Source organism: Oryzias melastigma, linkage group LG10, assembly GCF_002922805.2.
Source record: "Oryzias melastigma strain HK-1 linkage group LG10, ASM292280v2, whole genome shotgun sequence".
In the NCBI taxonomy this organism is placed as follows: Eukaryota; Metazoa; Chordata; class Actinopteri; order Beloniformes; family Adrianichthyidae; genus Oryzias; species Oryzias melastigma.
Window position 1 is genome coordinate 10,941,664 of NC_050521.1, and position 21,190 is coordinate 10,962,853.

The 21,190-nt window shown below is 37.7% G+C and overlaps 1 protein-coding gene across 1 annotated transcript in view; it reads right to left on the reverse strand.

Moving 5' to 3' along the window:
- The window catches only part of lnx2b (ligand of numb-protein X 2b), a 21,053-nt gene extending 2,394 nt beyond the window's left edge, over positions 1-18,659 (reverse strand). The window contains exons 1-9 of the mRNA XM_024283915.2: positions 18,339-18,659; positions 12,176-12,746; positions 10,318-10,511; positions 8,620-8,819; positions 6,360-6,773; positions 5,338-5,481; positions 2,803-2,977; positions 1,179-1,422; positions 940-1,104 (exon numbers count right to left, since the gene is read on the reverse strand). Of these exons, the coding sequence (XP_024139683.1) occupies positions 940-1,104; positions 1,179-1,422; positions 2,803-2,977; positions 5,338-5,481; positions 6,360-6,773; positions 8,620-8,819; positions 10,318-10,511; positions 12,176-12,579 (1,940 nt within the window). The 5' untranslated portion in view covers positions 12,580-12,746; positions 18,339-18,659. The remainder of the gene's footprint in view (positions 1-939; positions 1,105-1,178; positions 1,423-2,802; positions 2,978-5,337; positions 5,482-6,359; positions 6,774-8,619; positions 8,820-10,317; positions 10,512-12,175; positions 12,747-18,338) is intronic.
- Positions 18,660-21,190: the final 2,531 nt, after the last annotated feature.

Here is a 21,190-nt window from a genome sequence, read left to right on the forward strand (position 1 = left end):
TATAGAATTCAACTTTGCCGCAGCGCACACACATACATGTATCTGCAGACACCCTGGGTCCACCTGCATTCTGCTGCTGGCGCTGTCTTACCTACATGACCTCAACGCGTCACATGACCCAAATCGAGCCGTTTCTGAAGCAGGGCGAAATGTGAGTGTGATTTGTCGTTGATTTTGTCAATTTTACAAAAACCTGCGTTTGTCAACGGTAATTATTTGTTATTTTTGATACATTAGAACATATGGAATATATCTGGATACGCATTTTAGCTTTGTCCCAGCCCATTACTAACCCTTTAAAATTCTTTGGTTTTCTCAAAAGTTAATGATGCAGACTTGTGCACTTCATGTATAAATTGGTTGGGTTTTGATGTGGGACAGATTTTCTGTGGTTTCTAGCCATAAAATTCTTTCTAAATGTGACAAAGCTAGATCTATCAGGTGTGTTTTTCTCTCTGTAAAAACTGCATATAGCAGATAAAAGAGGTTCACATGAAAATGAACACAGTTCACTAGAAAACCTCCCACCAGTTCTTCTACCTAATACCCTACCACTGGGGCCCTCTAAGCATTCTGGGTAGTGTGGTCATGCCATGTTATGACTGTTAAGCACGTAACATGAAAAATACAGTTTACAGACCCTTTCCAAAATATTAGAATATTATGAAAAAGTGCTAGTTTGACTGCAGCCATCATGAGTTTGGTGTAGTTTACATGTTTCTCTTAAGTTTGAGGTCTCAGCATAAATGTAAATGTGAAAAACAGTATTATAAAAAATGTCTTTTCAGACAGAAATTATGTATATTTCCCCTCTTTATCTGCAGATACCTCATGCTAATTAAGAAGATAGAACATCTTTGGGATGGGTCCTTCGTGTATATTGTGGTTACTGTGTTTGTCTCGTCTGGTAATGGAATGAGTTGGTGGGTTTTAACTCACTTAAGACGCCCATCGAAGTGAGCAGGCGTCCCAGGCACGATGGTTTTAATGAAGAAGGGCTGGTGCTGCTTATTGTGGCTCTCCTCATAGCCGCCTACGATGCTGAAGCCCCAGCTCTCGTTGTTGGTCTTCTGCAGGACGATGTCCCGGCACCAGTGCATGTGACTGAAGTGAGTTTCTAAGTTAGAGCACACTCCTCCATGACTACAAGAGCAAACGTCATTTGAAGTCAGGCTCACCTTGGTAGACCTAACCAGCGAGTCCATTGGGGGGTCCAGTTGTGGAGGTCATCTCGTGGGTCATCTGTGTAGACAACTTCATCCTTGCTGCTGCTCTCCGTGTCCTCCTCAGAGTCCTCGGCGTGGGTTTGGATGACGTGCAGCTCCACCTGGGACTGAGCCGCCTCCGCCTTCAGGACAGAAACGGCCTCTTTGTAGGTCAGCTGTGTCAAATCAACGCCATTGATGCTCAGCAGAACGTCCCCTGAGGAAGCATGAGCAACAGACCAGGTCAGTTCAGTTTAGTCGCACACCAGAATAGGTAGTTTGTTACTAAAATAACTTTGTGTTATTTTTTTTCATTAGTGTGTGAACGTGTCCTTAAAATAAATTTACATTCCAATTTATAGAAAACCTTAATGTATTTGATGTCCATCCGTCTGACAGAGTTACTCATCGTCAGTGTCAGGAGAGATTCTCTATTTTATCTCTTCTCTTTATTGTTAAAAAAAGAAACAAATGAACAAGTTAACTTAAGCAGAAATGGGTCCGATGATTATATAAATGCATCTTTTTACAAATTGATCTCTTTCAAAGTCATGGAATTAAAGTTGGACTACAAAACTATTCCATCGATACGACCAAAACTGCAACCACCAGCTTTTTGCCAACAAAAATCACCCAAATGAACGAAGAAAACTGCTCAGCACTGAGATACAGTTCAAATCCTACAAATAAGAGTTGTTGCCGTTGGAATTTTTGTTCACAGAGCCTGAATACGGTCATTAAAATGCGAGTAGCGAGGAATGAACGTGAGAATTTTGAAATCAGAATCCTGAAATGTGCATATATGTGTTTTTACATAGACTTTAGATTGGAAGTGGTCGCTTGGATGCATATTCCCAAGGGGAATGAAAACTTAGCTTCATCAAACTTATTTAAACTTTATTGCATCCTCTTTTAAATCCCGTTTAAGATTTTTGCTAATGAATAGCCCATGTACTGAAGTTCTGAAGTCATCCTAAAGTTTCCTCTTGCCTCACATCCTTTGAGGTCTGCTAACCTGCTCCAACATGCTGCCCCTGAAGCCACTCAGAGAAACCCCCCGTAGAACAACCAACTACTGCAAAAAAATATAACTTGAACAAATTGCCCCACTGTTGAGGTTTTTAAGTGTCATCAGAACATATTTGGTCAATTTTTGAGTTTTTTTTGTGGCGTTTTTTTTCATTGCTCTGCTGAAATAAAAATCCCTTGTGAGTCCTGGTCAATCCAGAATTTAAAGGTAGGAAAAAACCAAATGAGTTTCTCAGATAAGGGGGGATTTTAATTGAAGAATACAAGCTTTTGCAGCAAGAAGTCAGTTTCTGAACACTGTTCACAAAAACATGTCCATCTCCTTTTATATCAGAAAGTGGATATGCTATAAAGTTGACAATTAAAACAGTAAAATGTCCTGAAGAGACAGTCAAAATATTTAATACAGTTTTGGGACATTAAAGTCATATTAGACACAGATTTAGGTGTCCTCCAAGGAGAAAATCTACTTTTCATCAACAGTAGAGTTTTATTAATGACTTCCCTCTTCAGTTGACTAATACCTATAATAATACAGAAGTGTTGACGCTGGCGTGCGGCGCGGTACCTCTTTTGATGTTGCCCTCTCTATGCAGACAGCCAACCGGCTGCACACTGGTGATGTAAACAGGCAGCCGGCTGCGGCAGTCTCTCCCTCCAGCGATGGTGATGCCCAGAGATTGCCGAGTCTCCTTCTTTAGGCTTACATTCTTCTCTTGAAAAGAGAACCCAGAGGGGGGGTCCTGTATGAAGAACATTCAAATTGAGTGCATTCAGAAAAACACAGATTTCTGTTAAAAGACGTTTGTCCTCATTTGAAACTGTGCACTGTTCCTGCTGAAGAATAATTCTCTTCCGTTTTGATCGGTGCTGCCCATTGATCTCAGCCTCTTCATGGCTCGGTGACAAAACAAACCCTTCTTAGAAAACACTTGTAAAAAACAAATGTGAAGCATTTGAGATGGAGTTGAGAGGTTAGGATAAAAGCCACGTGCGAGGATCAACACACAACCCTCGTAGAGTAAAAGATGTGTTGAAAATGACAACTTCAACCAGCCTCCTTGTTGCTCGCTGGAGTCTGTAAACTGTCAAAAAGGAAGCTTGGGGGAGAGGGGGGGGTCTTCCTCCCCACAGCAGGGAAGCCCCCCCACACACACTCACACACACAGACAGACAAAAAGCCTGGACTCTGCAGGGGAAAGCTAACTGCTATCAGCTTTGATCCTCTGCCTCTCAAAGAATTAAGCAAAAAACAACAAGCCAGCGGCCTTGTAGCAGCAAAGCAAGCAGCACCCCAGGCCTTTTGATCAGGACACAGAAAAGAGCTTTCATCTACGCCCACCAATGCAGGTGTCTGCTCCAAAAGTTCGTCACCCCCCATTGAGGGTTGCTGGTCCTTTTACTTTATTAAGAATGACAATCGTGGATGAAGCCGGACCTGTTCACTTAAAAACTCACTCCAATGAAAATTGTGTTTTGTTTTTCTTGTTTTTTTTACATAAAGAAAATTAAGTTTATAATAGCATTGATGAGTATTTCCTTATTCAAATCACAGTGAATCAGGAGCAGACAAAAAAAGGTGGTTTGAAAAAGATTGTAGATGTGACGTTGGTGCTACGATTGCTCTGCTCCATTCTGATGCACCCACTTACAGACAAATAGATCCATGTACGCCTTCGTTCTCCTTGTCTGAGCTGTAATCTGGACCAAAACTGTCAGGCTGGATGGCTCCAATACTGATCATCATTTTTGTAGTATCAATAATGTTAGGTTAGGAATGTAAGCGGCTGTAAGCTAGCGGGATAAAGTGTAAGCAGATGGATGACAGGAATTGGGCTCAGGCTCAGCACCAATGGTCCACCCACAACTCAGAGGTGACTTTCTGATGAATTACTGCCTCTTTGCAGAAACGATATCCTAGAAAACAACATTTTAAAAAAAAAATGAATAAAACTAGTGTAATAATAATGAAAAGACCACTGGGAACACTTAAGAAAGATTACAAGATGATTGGAGTGGGACTTAAAGGATGCTTCGGCTCTAAGGTACTGAGTGTTGTAGTAGTTAAATGCATGTTGGTCCAAACCTAGCATAAAAGTTTTATTTTGTTTTCAACAAGTTTAGAAATACATGATGGCAGTCTGTAAAGGAAAGCCAATAACATGATGCTCTTGGTTTCATCGTGAAGAGAAGCCAAAATGACAGTAAATACCTGCACAGAAGAGGAGGAGCGGGCCGCACTGGACTACTTTCTTTAATCCGTTTCTTTTTCCTTAAATCACATTTTTTCCAAAATGTTGGTTTCTGTCTTTTTCACAGCAGCATAAATCCTGGTTCAGTGGTGCAAAATTAATTATGGCTGAAGGAAGTCCAGTTTTCATTTTAAAGGACATGTGTCAAAGTAACAGTAAACTCAATGATCAGACTCGAGATATAATATTTCATATTCCATCTTCTTCTATTGCTCCTAATCCTGTATTGATGCTCAAATGCCCATGACATTTTTTGAGGTGGACAAAGGTCATCATGGACACCTTAACTGGTCAATAAAAAACAAACTTCAATGCATTTTTATTCTGACCTTTCTATCACAACCAGCAGTAACTGCATCAACACTGTGAACAACAGTAGCTTAACTGTTGGATGGAGCAACACAGAGCAGCCCTTCACTCCTTACATGTATCAAATTCCTAGTTGTTTCCATAGAATACTTTCAAAAAATACTGACCCCTGCAGTCAAGAAACAGCTCTGAAGAACAGCAGTTTTTGGAGAATTTCTAATCCAGTCATTAGGTCTTCACTCTCACTCAAATCCTTATATCCACTTTTTTCTGTCACTTTATAAATAAAAGGCTCTCTTAGTATATCTTACCCACAAACAGGCAGCAAAATAAAGAGATCATCATTGTTATTTCGTCACCATTCTGTGTTCATCATGTGATACTTGAGCATGTTTTCAGAGCATCAACACATAACTGTTGTTCCGCTTAAAGCATAAGGCTCCAAACAGGAGCTGGAAGAACTACTAAAGAAAGCCAGTCTATAATGGGAACAAAACAGATCACTTTTAGCTCTTTGCGCGTAAGGAAGTGTTTCCAATTACCTTTATGTACGTGGACTGACGTCTGAAGTACTGTGGATCTGGCGCCCTTCTTGATCTGGCGTGCTGTCCCTCTCTGCTGCTTCCACCGTCCTCCACAGTACCTGCAGTTCTCATTACCACAAAGTTCACACGCATCTCACTGGTCTAAGTTCACACAGAAAAAGCAAAAGACTTTCATTAGTAAAAACTGTCACTTTGAACACCATAATCTATGATGCTCTGAAGTTACTTTCTGAACGTCTACACACTTTAATAACTTACATGACCTGTTGACAGTTTAGGTCTCACAAAAAGTATTAATTAAATTTTACTTGCAGAGATGCAAAAAAATATATATTTTGGTTTTATAATAATAAAAAGACAACTTTGTTTTTAATTAGGAAACTCGATATCTGCAACAATAATATTTGAAAATCTTGCTTGGTTTGTTCCTTTTTTGTGAATCGTCTTTGGTTAAAAAAAAAAAATCTGCTATAATGTCCAATCCAACTACATAAATTATTGAAGCTAATGGAAAATCAAGATATTTAATGAATTTTAGGGGCATATTTCAATAATTGCTTCATAGAATGTCAGTAAATATGTTGACCAATAAAAACCATCACATGATAAACATTTTGTATGAATGAATTTTATTAAATCTCTACCAATGATGGTTTTAGGTTTTTAAATGTTTTGAGGTCAGATTCTGTTCTACTGTGGTGTGAACAGGTCATCACGGCAGTCAGTCACTGATTATCTCTATGTCTCTCTGAAAACTACATATCTAAGTTGTTTTAAGCATTGGTAGATGTATGGAAAACTAAATAGAAAACCAGACTTTGCAGAGTTTTCAAGTAAGTTCAAATAAGAGATTAAAATAAATTGAATAAGCTGAATGCTGAGCTTTCTACAGACATTGTATTTCACTGTCAGGATTTTCCTTGACCAGGTTTATTGCACAAAGAAAATCTGATGTTGAGATGACTTTAAAAGTCTGGGTGTGTGGGGAGGGACTTGTCATCAACTCTGTAATCCTCTACCTGTATGATATGGGCTGCACTCTCAGGTGTTCCATGCCTCAGGTCATGTCCATTGATGGCCAAGACTTTGTCATTGTTCCTCAGCTTTCCATCTTTGGCTGCCAAACCGCCCGGCAACAGATCCAGGATTACAACCCCACTAACGTCAGACTTGCGGATGAGTTTGATGCCGAGCGGTTCTGAACGATTACTTTTCACCAGCGTCACATGCAGGACAGGGGTCTGACTGAAGTGAGTATTGCACTGTGGACTGCGAGGGGGCTGAGAAGCAGCAGCAGGGGAAGGATCAGACCGTTGACTGTCCCTTAACTTGAAACCTTTCTCTTGCATCACAGTGAGCCTGACGAGGGATGGGTGTCGCAGCATTGCAATGGCCCGGGAGTGAGGAACTGAAGCCAGACTGACGTTATTCACCTAGAAACACGACACCACACCCCAAACACTGTCATTGAGAAGGCAGCAATACACAAACACCGCTTTACATAGAGTTCATGTCCACAGAAACATGCTGCTAAAGAAAAACATTTGTATTTCTGAAGTAAAAGACAATAATAATTCTAAAATGGAAAGATAAATCTCAAGCTTCAATAAGTTCCTTAAAAAACAATCCTTATACTTTTTTATTTTTATAAAAATTCTGCTTTTGTAGTTTCAGACACAGAGTTTCACTCCATGGTGGTCATATGGCTGCCAGAGAAATCTTTTATTCATAGGTAGAAGCATACATTAATATAGCCCATCAGTTCAGCTTTGGTTATAATGATCCAAAAATGAAAACTTAAAGAGGTCATACCATGCTTTTCTTAAGTTTTTCTGAGTAAACTGTATCCATATATATGATCATGTATTACCTTTGGAACACTTATTTATGAATTATGAGTTATTTTTATGAACTCTTTCATAACCAGAAGTAAAACGACTATCTCTGAGGCTCCGCCTTTCATGTCAACATAGAGCCGTCCTCATCAGCATGTCCTCCACGAAAAAAAATATATCTATTTTTTAATTGATGTACAGACAGAACGTTGATGGCTAATGGGTTTATTTTGTGGTGAAATTCGGTCAAAAAATGCTGATAAAAATACCACCAGATGAACATTTCAGCATTTGTTGAAATAATGAGAACATTGTTCTGATTAGCATTGGCTATAAACGTTTCTTTTCTCTCTGAAATTTTGGCATCAATCTCCGTATCAAAAATCCCTTTCTCAACCACTTTTTTGCTTTGCTTAATAATCCACATTCAAACCAGTTCTCCCAATTTGTCGTTCACCTTCTCCACCAGGAAATAGTCTGTTCCCTTTCTCCAGTCACCTTAAGGGCGGAGCAGACTCTTCCTGGAGGGGGCCGTTCTCACCTTGTGGCATCAGCACTGAGGACCCGCTCATTTTAGTGGGTATGGGAGAGGTTGCTATTGAGCGCAGATTTTTAGAGGATTACTCAAACGTGTGAACAGATCAAAATACCACTTTGGGCTTCTTTATAGTGAAGAATGAACAATATAATACACTTAAAAGCTCAAAACAATGATTTTCCATGGTATGACCCCTTTAAACTTTGTGTCATTATTAGCCAATTATTTTTTTAATGTCACATTGTGTCCTAGATCCTGATTGGCTGTTGACCTTGTCAATCAATCTCCTCCATGTGTCTTCTGCCTTCAGCTTGCCTCTTCAATCTGATGCAGATCTTTGTTTTCATTCTATAATACTTATTCTATGAAGGTTTGAACTTTGAGAGTTTAAACGAGACAAAAGTGTAAAGGATGTTCATGTCTGTCTGAGAAAAGTGTATCAAGTGTTTAGTGAGGGTCTTACAGCCTCAAAACATCTATGACCAAACTTTGTGGATTTCACCTATTGCGGGTTATTTTTAGAACATATAATAAACAAGGTAACAGAATACTCAGAGAAAATAATGGCCAAAATTGAAGCATAATTACGTTTAAATTAGATAAAAAATTTAAAACATTTATGTTCAAGTGTCCACCCAAACAGGCAACATTGCTCATTCTGACATGGCGTGTTTACGTCTGCTAGCCACTCCTTGTTACCATGGCGCTAAAACTCGTTTATCTAGAATATCTACTTTCTCTATTCCCCACTGAAAAGCATTGTGTTTACAATACCATGAGACTGAAGCTGAAACATTTTTAGACAAAACTTTGTGTCACGCTACACCTCCATCCTGGATTAACACCTCACCCTGTCAAAGGAAAAAGTTGATGTTCAAAATGCAATCCCAGCATTTCCTAACTTACCTCCAAGATATGATCTCCTGGGGCCAGCCTGCCATCGTTGGCTGCAATGGAGTCACGGTTAATCTCCTGGATGACTATGTCTCCCAGTGGTGTGTTCTTCCCCCCAACAATACGCAGGCCCAGCTGTTCCTCTGGCGCTTCTCTGAGCAGCTCCACCATAATGGTCTCAGCCACCAGGCTGGATCGAAGCGGGGTGTTGTCTACAAATAAAAAAGAGCTTCTAATGGAGCAAAACAGATGCAGGATGACTGTTCAAAATGCCAAAAACATATTTGAAGCAGTTATCACAGAGTATAGACTAAACGGTCACACAAACAGAACATGATCTACTTTTAGTATCTCTGTGAAATTAATAGTAATGCTTCACAGAGGTACAGAGATAAACAATGAAACCAAAGCTGCAGTTACGGCTCAGACATGAAGATTACACCACAGCAACAATCACCATATAAAAAACATTTATCTACATTATTAAAAATCAACATGAAAACAAAAAAAAATTTGAGTTTGATAGTTTCCAGCCTTTTAGAAGTGCAACAACTCCAAAGAAATTGGGGAAAAAAATATAGAAAGAACTGAAATTTAGGAGACTGGCCTCTGCTGTTATGGAGAGCATTACATTATTTACATTAAATACAAAATGTATTTAAAAAAGCAGATATAGAATCAAAAATGTGTGTAAAAAAGTTACGTTTGTATGTGCCTTAATTTACTCTGCAGTACTGCCTTGCATACATACAATATTTCCTTTTACCTTCATGTAGATGCTAGATGTTTCATAATCCAGTTCATTTTTAAACACCTTTCAAAATTACACAACCTTTTAGAAGGGAAACTAATATATAATTTGCTCTTGTTAGCATATAGTAAGGAAATAAAGCACAAATATTTATTAAAGTAGGATTAAGTTGATTATTCCATAAAAACTTTAAAGATAGTACCGTGTGTTTTTTAACCAACTACTTGGTCAACCTTTTCATTACCGTTCATTTGTCAAACAGTAATCTGCATTTAATCATTAACACCTGTGAAACCTTGAATGTTTTACCAAGAACTTGAATGCCAGTCAAGTTATTCTAAGCTTTTAATAACCACTATATAATATGTTTGTCTTTTTCTTTAACAATTTCATGTTTTGACCAGTTAAAAATGTATGAACAAATAATTAAAGTAAGATTTTTAGTAGATTGGCTTTTTAACCATTGTGTAATTAATTCTCAAGTTTTCTTAATCAGAGATCTCTCACAGAACAGTACACGAGGAGTCAACTGATAGAAACAATGAACTTCTAAAAGGACACCTAAGGAACAAATCTAGACCCGTGTGTTACAGCAGACTATAACCCACATAACAAATTGTGTCAAAGAATGTTTTGCTTCTCAAACCTGCCTGGATAATGAACACCTGTGAGCTGGTACATGTTCCAGCTAGGCTTATGATTCACCTTTGCTAGATGGAACAGGTCCTTGAGGCTAAAAACTGAGCAACCTTGCATGTGTCCCAATAGTCAATCAAATGAGGAAACTCTTCCAGTTAAAGGTGACAGCATAAACAAAGATTACCTATTGACACTGCAAAACAAACCACCTATTGCAAAAGGAGATGTAGTAGAATAAAATATCATGTTTAGACAGGAAAGAGACATGTGGGAGGAGATTACTAAGTTAAAGCAGTGTTGGGGTGATGAAATGACCTTACCCTCCTCACTTTCCTCAAAGGCCGGGTTGATTAGACCAGGCTCGGGCTGATCTCGGGTTGGATTTCGAGACAGTGCTGTTGAAAGCTTGGCATCTCCAGACATCCCCCCATCACCCTTACGTCCTTTCAATTCATTCCAAGAGGGCCTCTTCCTCTTTTCTGCCTCCTCTTTCAGCCGTCTAAAAGCAGGACATCTAAAGGAAAGCAGACACATGCATGTCAGACAACAGGGATTTTATTCTTAGAAATGAATTGTCTTAATATTGTGTATAAATAAACTAAAAAGACTGTGCTAAATGTGTCATGTGTATTTTTAGAAAAACCTTCAGATGGAGATGAAAAGGAAAATTATGTTTTGAAACTACAAATAGATGAGAGAGGCTCTGGGTAAATGAGATCCACAGCAATGCAGGGTGTCCAGTGAGACAGGTTGAGCCTGGTTTAGTCATTAAGAGCTGAAACTGCTGCTTGAACATCGGGCCTGGACTTTGCATTCTGAATATTTACACAAGGGGTACTGCAGGAGGGCAATCTGCCTCTCAAAATCAATTACGTCATGTCAGATCATCATCAGGACACTAAACACCACACTGCCCATGAGCAAAACAAGACAAGTGATCAGCATCGAGTCTTGAACTAAACTGCTATAGGAAAATGAAAATCTTAAAAAAAAAGAAGGAAAATACAATTTTGACATTAGTAATAATTGCTATTAAGCGAAAAAAAATAATGTTTGTTGTGTTCATACAAATGTCCAACACCAGAGCATGCATGCCTGTCAAGTATTATGATAGGAGGTTGATGGTTTTGCATGAGTACATTTTATCTTGGGGGCCTTTGATGGCATCCTTCTGTTATCAAAACGTTCTAGAGTAAAATGGGAAACAAGCAGCTAAACTTTGTGAGAAGAATCATTACTTCCAGGACATCAGAAAATTCATGGCAGATTATTCTAACCAGGAACTGAAGAAACTGAAATGACCAAACTAAGGTCAAGACAACCCAGGAGACATTTTAAAAATGCTGATAAAGTACGTACAAAAAGAACAAACTTATCAACAGATGATAGATGCACCTGAATTTTCTGAAGAAAGGGGTTTTCCCGTGTTAGCCCTTCCAGACATACAGGCATTTTTGTTACATTTTGCACAATAATCACACATTCTGTTTTCACAACGACCCTCAAGATGTCTGCACGAGCTACAAGAGAACTGCAAGACACACCTGTTCCCTTTAGGATGCAGCCCCTCCTGTCTACGACCCACTATGGGCCCAGACAACCAAAAAATCCACAGCACCCGTACGGGTCAACCCTCCATACAAGTGCATGTGACTAAGCCATTTGCTTTACACAGAAAAGGTTTGTGTTCATTTTTAGGTACATTATTGTAATCTTCATAACCTCCCAAGAGATACATTACCCGGCTCATCTTCAAAAATATGGACTTTCTTTGTTAAACACCTTACTTGATACTTAATGTAACACCTATTTTGAAACTAACCTATTTTTCATTCAAGCTTCCCCTTTACCACTTTACAGGTAAGATGAAGACTAGGAGCCTTTTTATGTCCAAATTTGTAAAACATAACAATATAAATAAGAAAGTGTACATTTGTTTTTACTTAATGTTTAAAGACTAGACGTCAGTGAGCCTTACAAGTCACATGCTATCTTCTTAGATAGTCAACAAGAAAAGCAAATGGTCCATTTTCTGATCAGGACTCTTGGTTGACAAGGGAAAAAAAACACGCCTTTCAAGTTAAAATTGAAAATAAAATATTACAGCTTTAAAACTAATAATTGACTGTGAAGATGATGATTTACATGTAATTATCACTTTTACATCCAGATTCCTACCTGTTATGCAGGTGAGGTTGCAGCTCGCAGCGCTGCATCTGCTGCTGGCACTCTGCGTAGTTGGGGCACATCACGGTTAGCTTATCAAGCAGGTTCCTCACCAGCAGGCTGGAAGGGCGACACTGTTCAAATTCCAGAAACTGGCGATCCACCGGGCAGAAGTCCTGGTCTTTCAAAAAGTTGCTGATGCAGTAATAGCAATAAGTGTGTCCACATGGAGTGTCCATAGGTTTGAGTAAAGGTTGTAGGCAGATGTGACAAATCAACTCATCGTCCACTTCGTCAAGGTACTCATAAAGATGGGTTTCTTTTCCTTCATGCTGTTGGCCACACTCTTTACAGACGCGCGCCCACGACAGACCAGACGTGCTGTTGGTGGCAACTTTGGTTTCCATTGTGGCCATTTTTAAATTAAGCTCAGTACAGCTTTTAGTGAAAGAGCGACTGATGTCCTCTAGTGCTGGTTTGTAAAATTCAAAAGTCAGTTTTGACTAGTCCAAAGGTACATTTGTGTATATGGCAAAACAATAATAATCCAAAGTCGACAGTGTTATCTCCCAGTCTTCATTTTCTGTGAAAAGAAAAGCATAGTGAGTTCTTCAGCACAAAGTTTAGCCTTCTCTGTTCACCGCCTCTACAGAAAAATCACAAATTCACAAAGAAGCTCACATGTGGACGCAAGATACAGCTGCTAACTCTCAGCAAGTTTTCTGAAGAGCAAAAAGAAATCTCATCACAGATTTTAGCAGACTCTAAAAGGTGTGGAAAAAAAATATACTTTTAAAACTCCACTCAGATCACTTCACTCTGTTAAATGAGGCATAATAGACTCAAGCCAAACTGTTGAATGAAAGAGGAACACGAGTCAGAAACTTCATCTTCTGTAATAGGAATTCGGAAATGTCTGGATAGAAATTCAATCCCTTTACTACTGGACCTTTCAACCCTTAAACTCAAGTGGTCTCTGTGCTTTTCTACAGCTCCTAATCTTTACATTTCATAAAGAGAGAACTAATCAGGAATAACTAATTTGAAAAAAAAAAACTGAATGTACTCATAAGATGGAATTGCTAAAAGTTTTCTTGCACGCTACCTCTCAGAAAAAGGTAACTTTAGTATGAAGTCACTGCTTTTACCTCTCATTTTTGTGACCCTGTCAAAGTTCTCGGCTCAGAAGAACAGCTGCTTTATCCTCGGTTATTGAGGTGACTCACTTCAGATGATATCTCACCACACGCAAACACAAGACAAGCCTGAAGCCTGAATGAAACCAGAGATCTACCTCCCCAGCAGCAACAGATCATTAGAATAATGCTTGTGTGCACCGGTGTGGATATTCACATAAACTCTGACTGCTCTGGTGTGAGGAATGCAGGGCGAGGATTGGTATAACTGAGCAGCGGTATGGAAAAAAGACAAAAAGCCTAACTTTTACCAACATTGCAGTCACACAAGTGCAGGACCACAAGTGGATCCAAGTGGATGAATTAATTAAATAAAATAAAAAAACACACACACACATACAGATTCCTGTGTATACATTTCTTTGGTTTCATTACTAGCTTTTGGTTTATCTTTACTTTCTGCAGGCAACTTTAATTTCTGTAATGGATAGCAGTCACAGACCTTGACTTCCTGCTAGAAAATGAAATCATAAGAAGCACTGTTGAGTTTAGAAAATAGAAAATGGCGCCATACAGAAAATGATCCACTAAATGTTATATTAAATGTATAAAATTTATTTTTTATGTAAGATAACAAAAGACTTCTTCATTCTTAAGAAATAAGACAACAAAGACTTGTTATAATAACGCAAGTTTATATGTCTTCCTAAAGTAGGATAGTTTCATGTAACCATATCTATCCAGAGTGGATTGGATAAATCCTTTCTAGAAAATCAGTTTCAAGTCAGGAAACACAACCAGAATTTATACAGAAGGCACAATGTCACTTTTTGAGAAAATTCAAGAATTTTAAGTGTGTCTTTTGGTCCAAAAATATAGAAGATATTCTTTGTTGCGGTTGAATTCCTATATGATCCTAGAAGCATAGCAACAAAGTGCAAGGCCATGTAATACTACTTTGATGATTTTCCAACTCTAAGCTCTCTAAGATAAGTAGGAAAAAAATCAACTCCTGAAAAGCCACCCAAGTGTTTTAGATACAGAACATTCTCAGTCTATTTCATTGAATCTGTGGAACAAACCTTTGAATGTTCGGATGATGTTGTCTATGGTTCAATCAGCAACACAGAGAAATATTTTCATCTTGAACAGAACATTTTTTCACAAGTTTTCTTTTTAAGGAATAACTTGAACCTTAGTGCAATAATGGATACAATAAAACAAAACAATGAAGTTAATCAGCTCGCAAGCTGAAGTAATAAGCTGAAATGGAATTCAGTAGGAGTAAATAACACTTGTTGGCAGTTGTTTTTGGTTGATCATCGAATGTCAGCCCACTCAGTAAATCAATTCCGCCTTTCTTTTAACAATTTGTGTGGTTGTAGAATCTTTGGAAAAAAATGTCACAACTTCCAAGTATACGGACTGTGGAAGAAATTCCTTCAAAAACTCAGCCAGAAAATATGTTTTCTGTTTTGTTCAAACCAACTACTGCTCAACACAGCTAGCCTCAACACTGGAACATATTATTTCATTTGAAAAGCCTGTAATCATGTGATAGTTTAAGCTTTTAAGGAAAATATCTGCAGCCCAGCAATGTCCTCCAGTCTCAAAGAGGATTACTAGAAGTGGCATTTCTTTAAAGCTGGCCCAAATATCTGACTCTGGTGACTAATACAAGTGAATCACGTGTGCGGCAGCCGCTCCCTCGGCGACTGCAGGTGAGGCAATGATGAGCAGTTACTTTGTCCAATCCGTGGACCAGGTGAGAACTTTGTGAAATGAAAACTAAATACCCATTTGGATCATCATTGAACCCTTCTGAATCAGCGTCTGACTGAGACTTAATCAGCATAAAAAAAAGGTTTAATTTTAATACATGATATGATAATGATACTTAGAGTCTGAGTAAGGTTTTGACTCAGATAATAATTACATTTGGTTTGCGTCAATACAGATTTTGGATGGTTCCAGTGCTCAAGGTAATGCAAAACAATCAGCTGTTGAGCAGTACTGCCTTATCCAACAGAGTGTCATTTTTAAGAGTGAAAAAAAAACTGCTCATAACTTCCTTATTCTTATCCAACTACTTTGTTTCACAGCTGCAAAAACAGAAAAACTTTTTATCAATGATTCATATAGAAATCTTTAACTTTAGCCTCCAAACAAATCTATGTCTTTTCTAATTCAAAGCAGTATTTAATATTTTCAGAGAAGGTGAAAAGGATTTGCTATAGCAACGGAGTGTAATTTGTTCTGCTTTACATGCAATTGCCAACATTTAGTTATTTTAGTTTAGGGTATAATGTCAAGAGTTCCACCATGAAAATACAGATAAGACTGTCCCTGATGTATAATTAAAAATGTAATACTAACCATAGATAGAAAAGATTTCAACCAAACCAAAAAGATTTTACTGAAAATTAAACTTAAACAACAGACTCCAACAATAACTTATCCTATCTGCAAAACAACACATGTATGAATATTTTTCTTCTTTATAAAAAAAACAATAACAATCTCACTTTTGCTCAACCTTTAAATGTTGATTTACCTCCTAAAATGTTTAGGAAATGAACTAATATTGGACTATTATGGCTGACTTTTGTAACACAATTTCACCAGATGTTGCTTTTGTGATCACATTTTCTGTCTTTAGTGAAAAACAATTCCAAAGAAAGTTTAGTCTTTGAGAAGACTAGACCGGTGTTTTTCAACCAGTGTGCCACAGCACACTAGAGCACTTGACTAAAGTGCTGATCATCAAAGAAAAGTGCAGCAAATTTTAATAAAAAGAGTGAATTTAATATGGATGGCAGCACTGTAAAAAACAATGAGATTTTTTTGTTAAAGTTACATTTTGTAACCGCAGAATTTTTGTCATGGAAAAAGTGTACCTTGGCTAAAATAAAAGGTTGAAAAACACTGGATTAGACTGTTAAACTGTGTTCAACAAGTAAACAAACTTCTGGTTTAACTCACTGAACCTCCTGGAGATGCATTTTCCTCCACTCAGTTTTTCCTGTTGCTACTAAGTGTTCAACACACCCAGGATATGATGCAGCAAACTAAACAAGTCATAAAGTTTATTATGAGCTTGATAGCAAGGATGAGCTGTAATGCTGTCAAAAGCAGGTTTGCTTTTTGAATATCTTCAAATATTACACATTAAATTCCACCTTTCTGTCCAAGTCATTTGACTTGACATCAATACAAAAATACATCTCATTCAACAACCACACGTCAAAGGGCTGGAACTACTTATTTGTCCTTTACAGAATTAGCTTTATTTGGGGATATGTTAAAACCCTGCAGTGAACAAGGTAGATGTGTTTGATATTTAAAAAAGTAAAACTATGAAAAAAAGCTTTTTATCAGCGGGGAACTACAAGTCAAAGTAAATAAAGTTAATCAAACAAACATTACATCATATAACAACAAATGACTCCTAGCCGGATGTCACTGTAGGTCTTTGCCCTTTCATATTAGCCAATAACATCAAACTCCACAAAACCAGTTATATTGAATGCACCGACATCTTTGTTTATTTAAGCCAATAATCAGTCTTTATATAGAAACTTAACATAAAATCATAAAATTCATAAATCTATTTTTCTTTTAAGTAGTTTCATGTTTTTTCCCCAGCAAAAATCTACTTGCAGTTAGTTTTAAATGTATTTTTTTTTCATGAAAATTGACACTTTTGCTCAGTATAAATCACTAGCTTTGTGAAAAGTGTTTAACAACAGCCAAAGGAACTGCACCTTTGGTCCATATTCAATAGTGGTTTCTTATAAGCAACGCAAAAGTCACAAGTTTGGTGAAATGGGTCAGAGTTTTTGTTGCCAACATGCACACAAAGTACAGATACGCTTTCTGATCTCAGAAGTTCTTAAGTCCCACTGGAATCATATTTTGGTCCATTTTTAAAACGTTCCCAATAGTCTTTTAATTATTATTATGCTTTTTAGCTAAAATCAATAAACCCGTGTTGCTTTCTAGCAAAGAGGCAGGAGTTTATTAGATATTTGCTTCCGAGACGTGGGTCCGGAGTAAGCCTTCCCTCATTTCCCATCATCTCTTTGTTTACACTTTCTTGTGCTAGCTTGTTGCCCCTAACATTATGGGTTTAACAAAAATTGAGAACAATATCTGAGCCATTCAGTTCGGACCCAGATCCCAGCAGATGAAGAAAATGAAGACGTACATGGATCAGGTGGTCTTCAAGAGGATGTATCAGAATGGAGTGGAGCAGGGAGCTTGTAGCCCGCCGACTGTAGCACCCTTGTCACTGCTACAAGATTTTTAAAATTACATTTTTTTTCAACTGCTCCTGATTCACAACGATTTGAAAAAAGGAAATCCTTAGATATGCAATTTTAAGCTTGATTTTTTTTCTATATAATACTATTTAGGAACATATAAAGGATTAAGATCTGACTATCAGAATATACTTGGTCATGTTAATGCAAGCTTTTTTTAAATATTTAATTTAATTAAAACACGTTTAAAGGAAAGTCCTTTGTAATATAAACGAGTCATTTTTATTTTAATAAAAAGAAATAAAACTCCCACAATAGTTTGTTTTTCAATTTCGATGTGCTCAGCATCTTTGTCCTCCTGACAGAAAAAGAAATCGACGCCATCACAGCAATGAGAGGATTTCTATGACTTTTCGCCGCTGAGAGGATCTTTATCGTCGAGTTGACACTGCTACCATAAATAACTCACTGTCCCCTTTTGACAGCCCGCTGCTCTTAATCCCTGTAGCCCTGTGACAGACCCGAGTGACAGAGAAGGCAATAAAAGTCAGGCAGGTCCGAGTCTCTGAGGACAGGTACGACATGGCTTCACCTTCAGCTCAGCCGCTAACAGCTACACACCTTTGACATCAATAATCACTTTGCTGTCGGCCAGTGACCAGAACCTCGAGTCTGTATTATTGACACGATTCTCGTTCAAAAACAGAAAGTCGTTCATGTTTGTTTGGTAAATTTTGACGTGAAATTCTCTCCCGTCGATACCAGAACTTGTCTTACCTGAGTGAAGGTTGGCTTCCGGAAACGGCTAACGCGTCGCTAGCTTAAACAAAGAGCTCCCGTGAACTCGGGAGAAAAACGACTTGAAACAAGTCACTGTCTGGACAAGGTTCGAGTCCTCCAGGTGTTCTCTCGGTGTCATTTTGACCGCATAGCTGTGGCCGAGTTGTTTCCCGCTGCTGCTGCAGGTGCGGCTGAACCTGCTGGCAAAGTCCGACTTTCTCAGTATGGAGCGAGCACACTTGTGAGGGGCAGGAGGAGCCCGCGCAGGTGTGCACTCAGCCCAGCACGCGCTGCTCAGCGCGAGGACATCCTCCACCTCAGAACATCAACGAGTCCCTAAAGCCCCGTCAATCAAACCTCCCATATATGAAACATGTAAATCACTTTATTATAGACAGAGCTGGTTTGTAACCTGTTATAAATACTTTTTATTAAACTTACTTTACTTTTTCTGGCTTTTAGTTAGAATATTTTACTCATAAAAGTAGTTATACTACACCACACTAAGTGTGTTAATATATATATAATAAATAAATAAATAAATAAAAGTACAATTCTTATTCGATTTCTTTGAGGTGTATTCAGGGGTGGAGCCACAGGGGGGCAAAGGGGGAGCTGTCCCCCAGCAAAAAGCCCCCCATCATTGTTTCAATAGTAGTTTTATAATTGGCAAAGACTATTTTTTTAAATCATCAATTCATGTTTTTTAAGGATCCCTAGTAGCATCTCAGCTGAAACAACAATAATAAAGCCTTTTGAAATATTTATTTTTTAACCTTTCATGGCCTTCCTAATGCTTCTGCCCCCTCCCAGCCCCTGGATGTATTAACTTACTATTATAGTGCTGCCAAACAAGAGAAATATTACGGCTTTTACTTTTAATGTGTTGCTTAAAAACTTTATTCTATACTATAACTTTTTTCTGTTCGTTTACCAGACATCTTTATTCTTATTTGGCTACTATTTCTTCCACTCGGGCCAAATTGCTTGAAATGACACTACTACTATTTCAGTATAAGTTTTACTTCGTTCTCCTCTATTAATAGAGCTCACCTTGTGATTTTATTCATTTATTATAACAAGCAATTTTTACATTTTTTACATTTTGATTTGGCTTTTTATTGTCTTGTTTTGATAATACTGGGATCAGGCTTTAAACTCGAGCAAATATTTGATGATACTAGTTTATCAGTGGTTATGTGTCATATGTATCTGCTGTACAGGTTTCTGAGTCTAAGTTAATGGTCAGATTAATAAACCTTAATGACACCTGGATTGGCTTCTCATTATGTCTCCATCTGTTTTGTGGCTGTTCTCATTTCTAATTTTATTTTATTATTCTTAATTTTATCTTGAAAAAAAAAATAAAGAAATCTACATGTTTCAAAAAAGCAAGCAGAAATGAGTTCACCCACATCCAGCACGTTTTAGAATGGGATCAAAAGATGTTTAAAACTAACACATTGCTATATGCACATTTTTTTAACTGTGTACATACTATTAACATGTATTTATGTATTTGTATATCATATTATTTGTTACGTGCATTTTTGTACAGAAAAACATAGGAATACTGTTTGCATCTATAGGGGTATAAATAAACTGACTTGTTATCTCAAGAGGTCTAATACTCAGGTTTTTTGTAAAAAACAACTTTACTCATGTAAAACTTATGATTATGTGTTTTTAATGTAAATTAAATTAGCCAGAATAGATTTTCAAGTTTCCACATTTATATCCTTCTTCATAGTTCGCTATCATAGCATAACGATCAAAGCTGTGGTTCAGCACTGGACTAGCGTTTTACATTGCAACATGACTGGAGATCCACCTGCTCTTTTCACGAGCACACGCTTGTTGATGCAAGCTCTCACGTTTGATGCTCTAAGTCAGACTGGATACTTCATTATAAAGCTGAGGTGGAGAGACTGGACCTGCCACACAATGTCGTGAAGGAATGGATACTGGTCAGAACTTTTAGAAAACAGTCACACATATTGTTCTATGAAATTGGAACTTTAAATGATCAAGTGTTGCAATGAGTCTGATCAAAAGAGAGTACGGAACCTTTCCCAAGTTTCTAAACACCACAAGATTAAATGTGTCAAGTTCTAACTATAGGTGGTAACCCGTGGTTAAACGGGGAACTTACAAACGAGTTGTTTCTGTCTCAATGTAACTTAGTTCCCTTATCGTATGTCAACCTCACACAAAAAAAACTATGTTTGCAGTTCTGGATAATCATGCCCCAAGGAAGGGAGTGTCCAAACAGAAAAAAACACAGTAATGACTCAAAAAAACACTGTCAGATCTGATAAATCAAAGATCCTATGGCTTAATTACAACCCGTATCCACGTGTAAAGGAAACAGAAACTATAAATACTGCATTTCCCCCCATGACCGTATACAAACACAGTGAAGGCTTTAACTCTGAGCTGATGGGACACTAGCTGGATCAGAGAAAAATGGTTGCAGAAACAATTAGAAAAATAATCCAGAGCAATAGGTAAAGATAAACATTTCAATTAAGTAAGTAAAAGATACTGACATGTAACCTGCAGAGCTGCTGTTTCAGTGAAACATGCAAACTTTCTAGAGTGATTCAGTCAAAGAATTAACCTGAATACTTTAGAATTTCTTGAGGAACATGAACAAAACTGGGAGGCTGACATTTGGTAAAGTGAAATATTGTTTTAATGCCATTTTGTTCCAAATTACCTGGAAGTTGTTGGTTTTGATCAAAACAAAATAACTTCTTCTCTGTCTTTATCAGTGTAGTGTTGACTTTATATACCCCAAAACACATTTTATTTCCTATTTTGTACAGATTTCTAATTCAATTTTTACT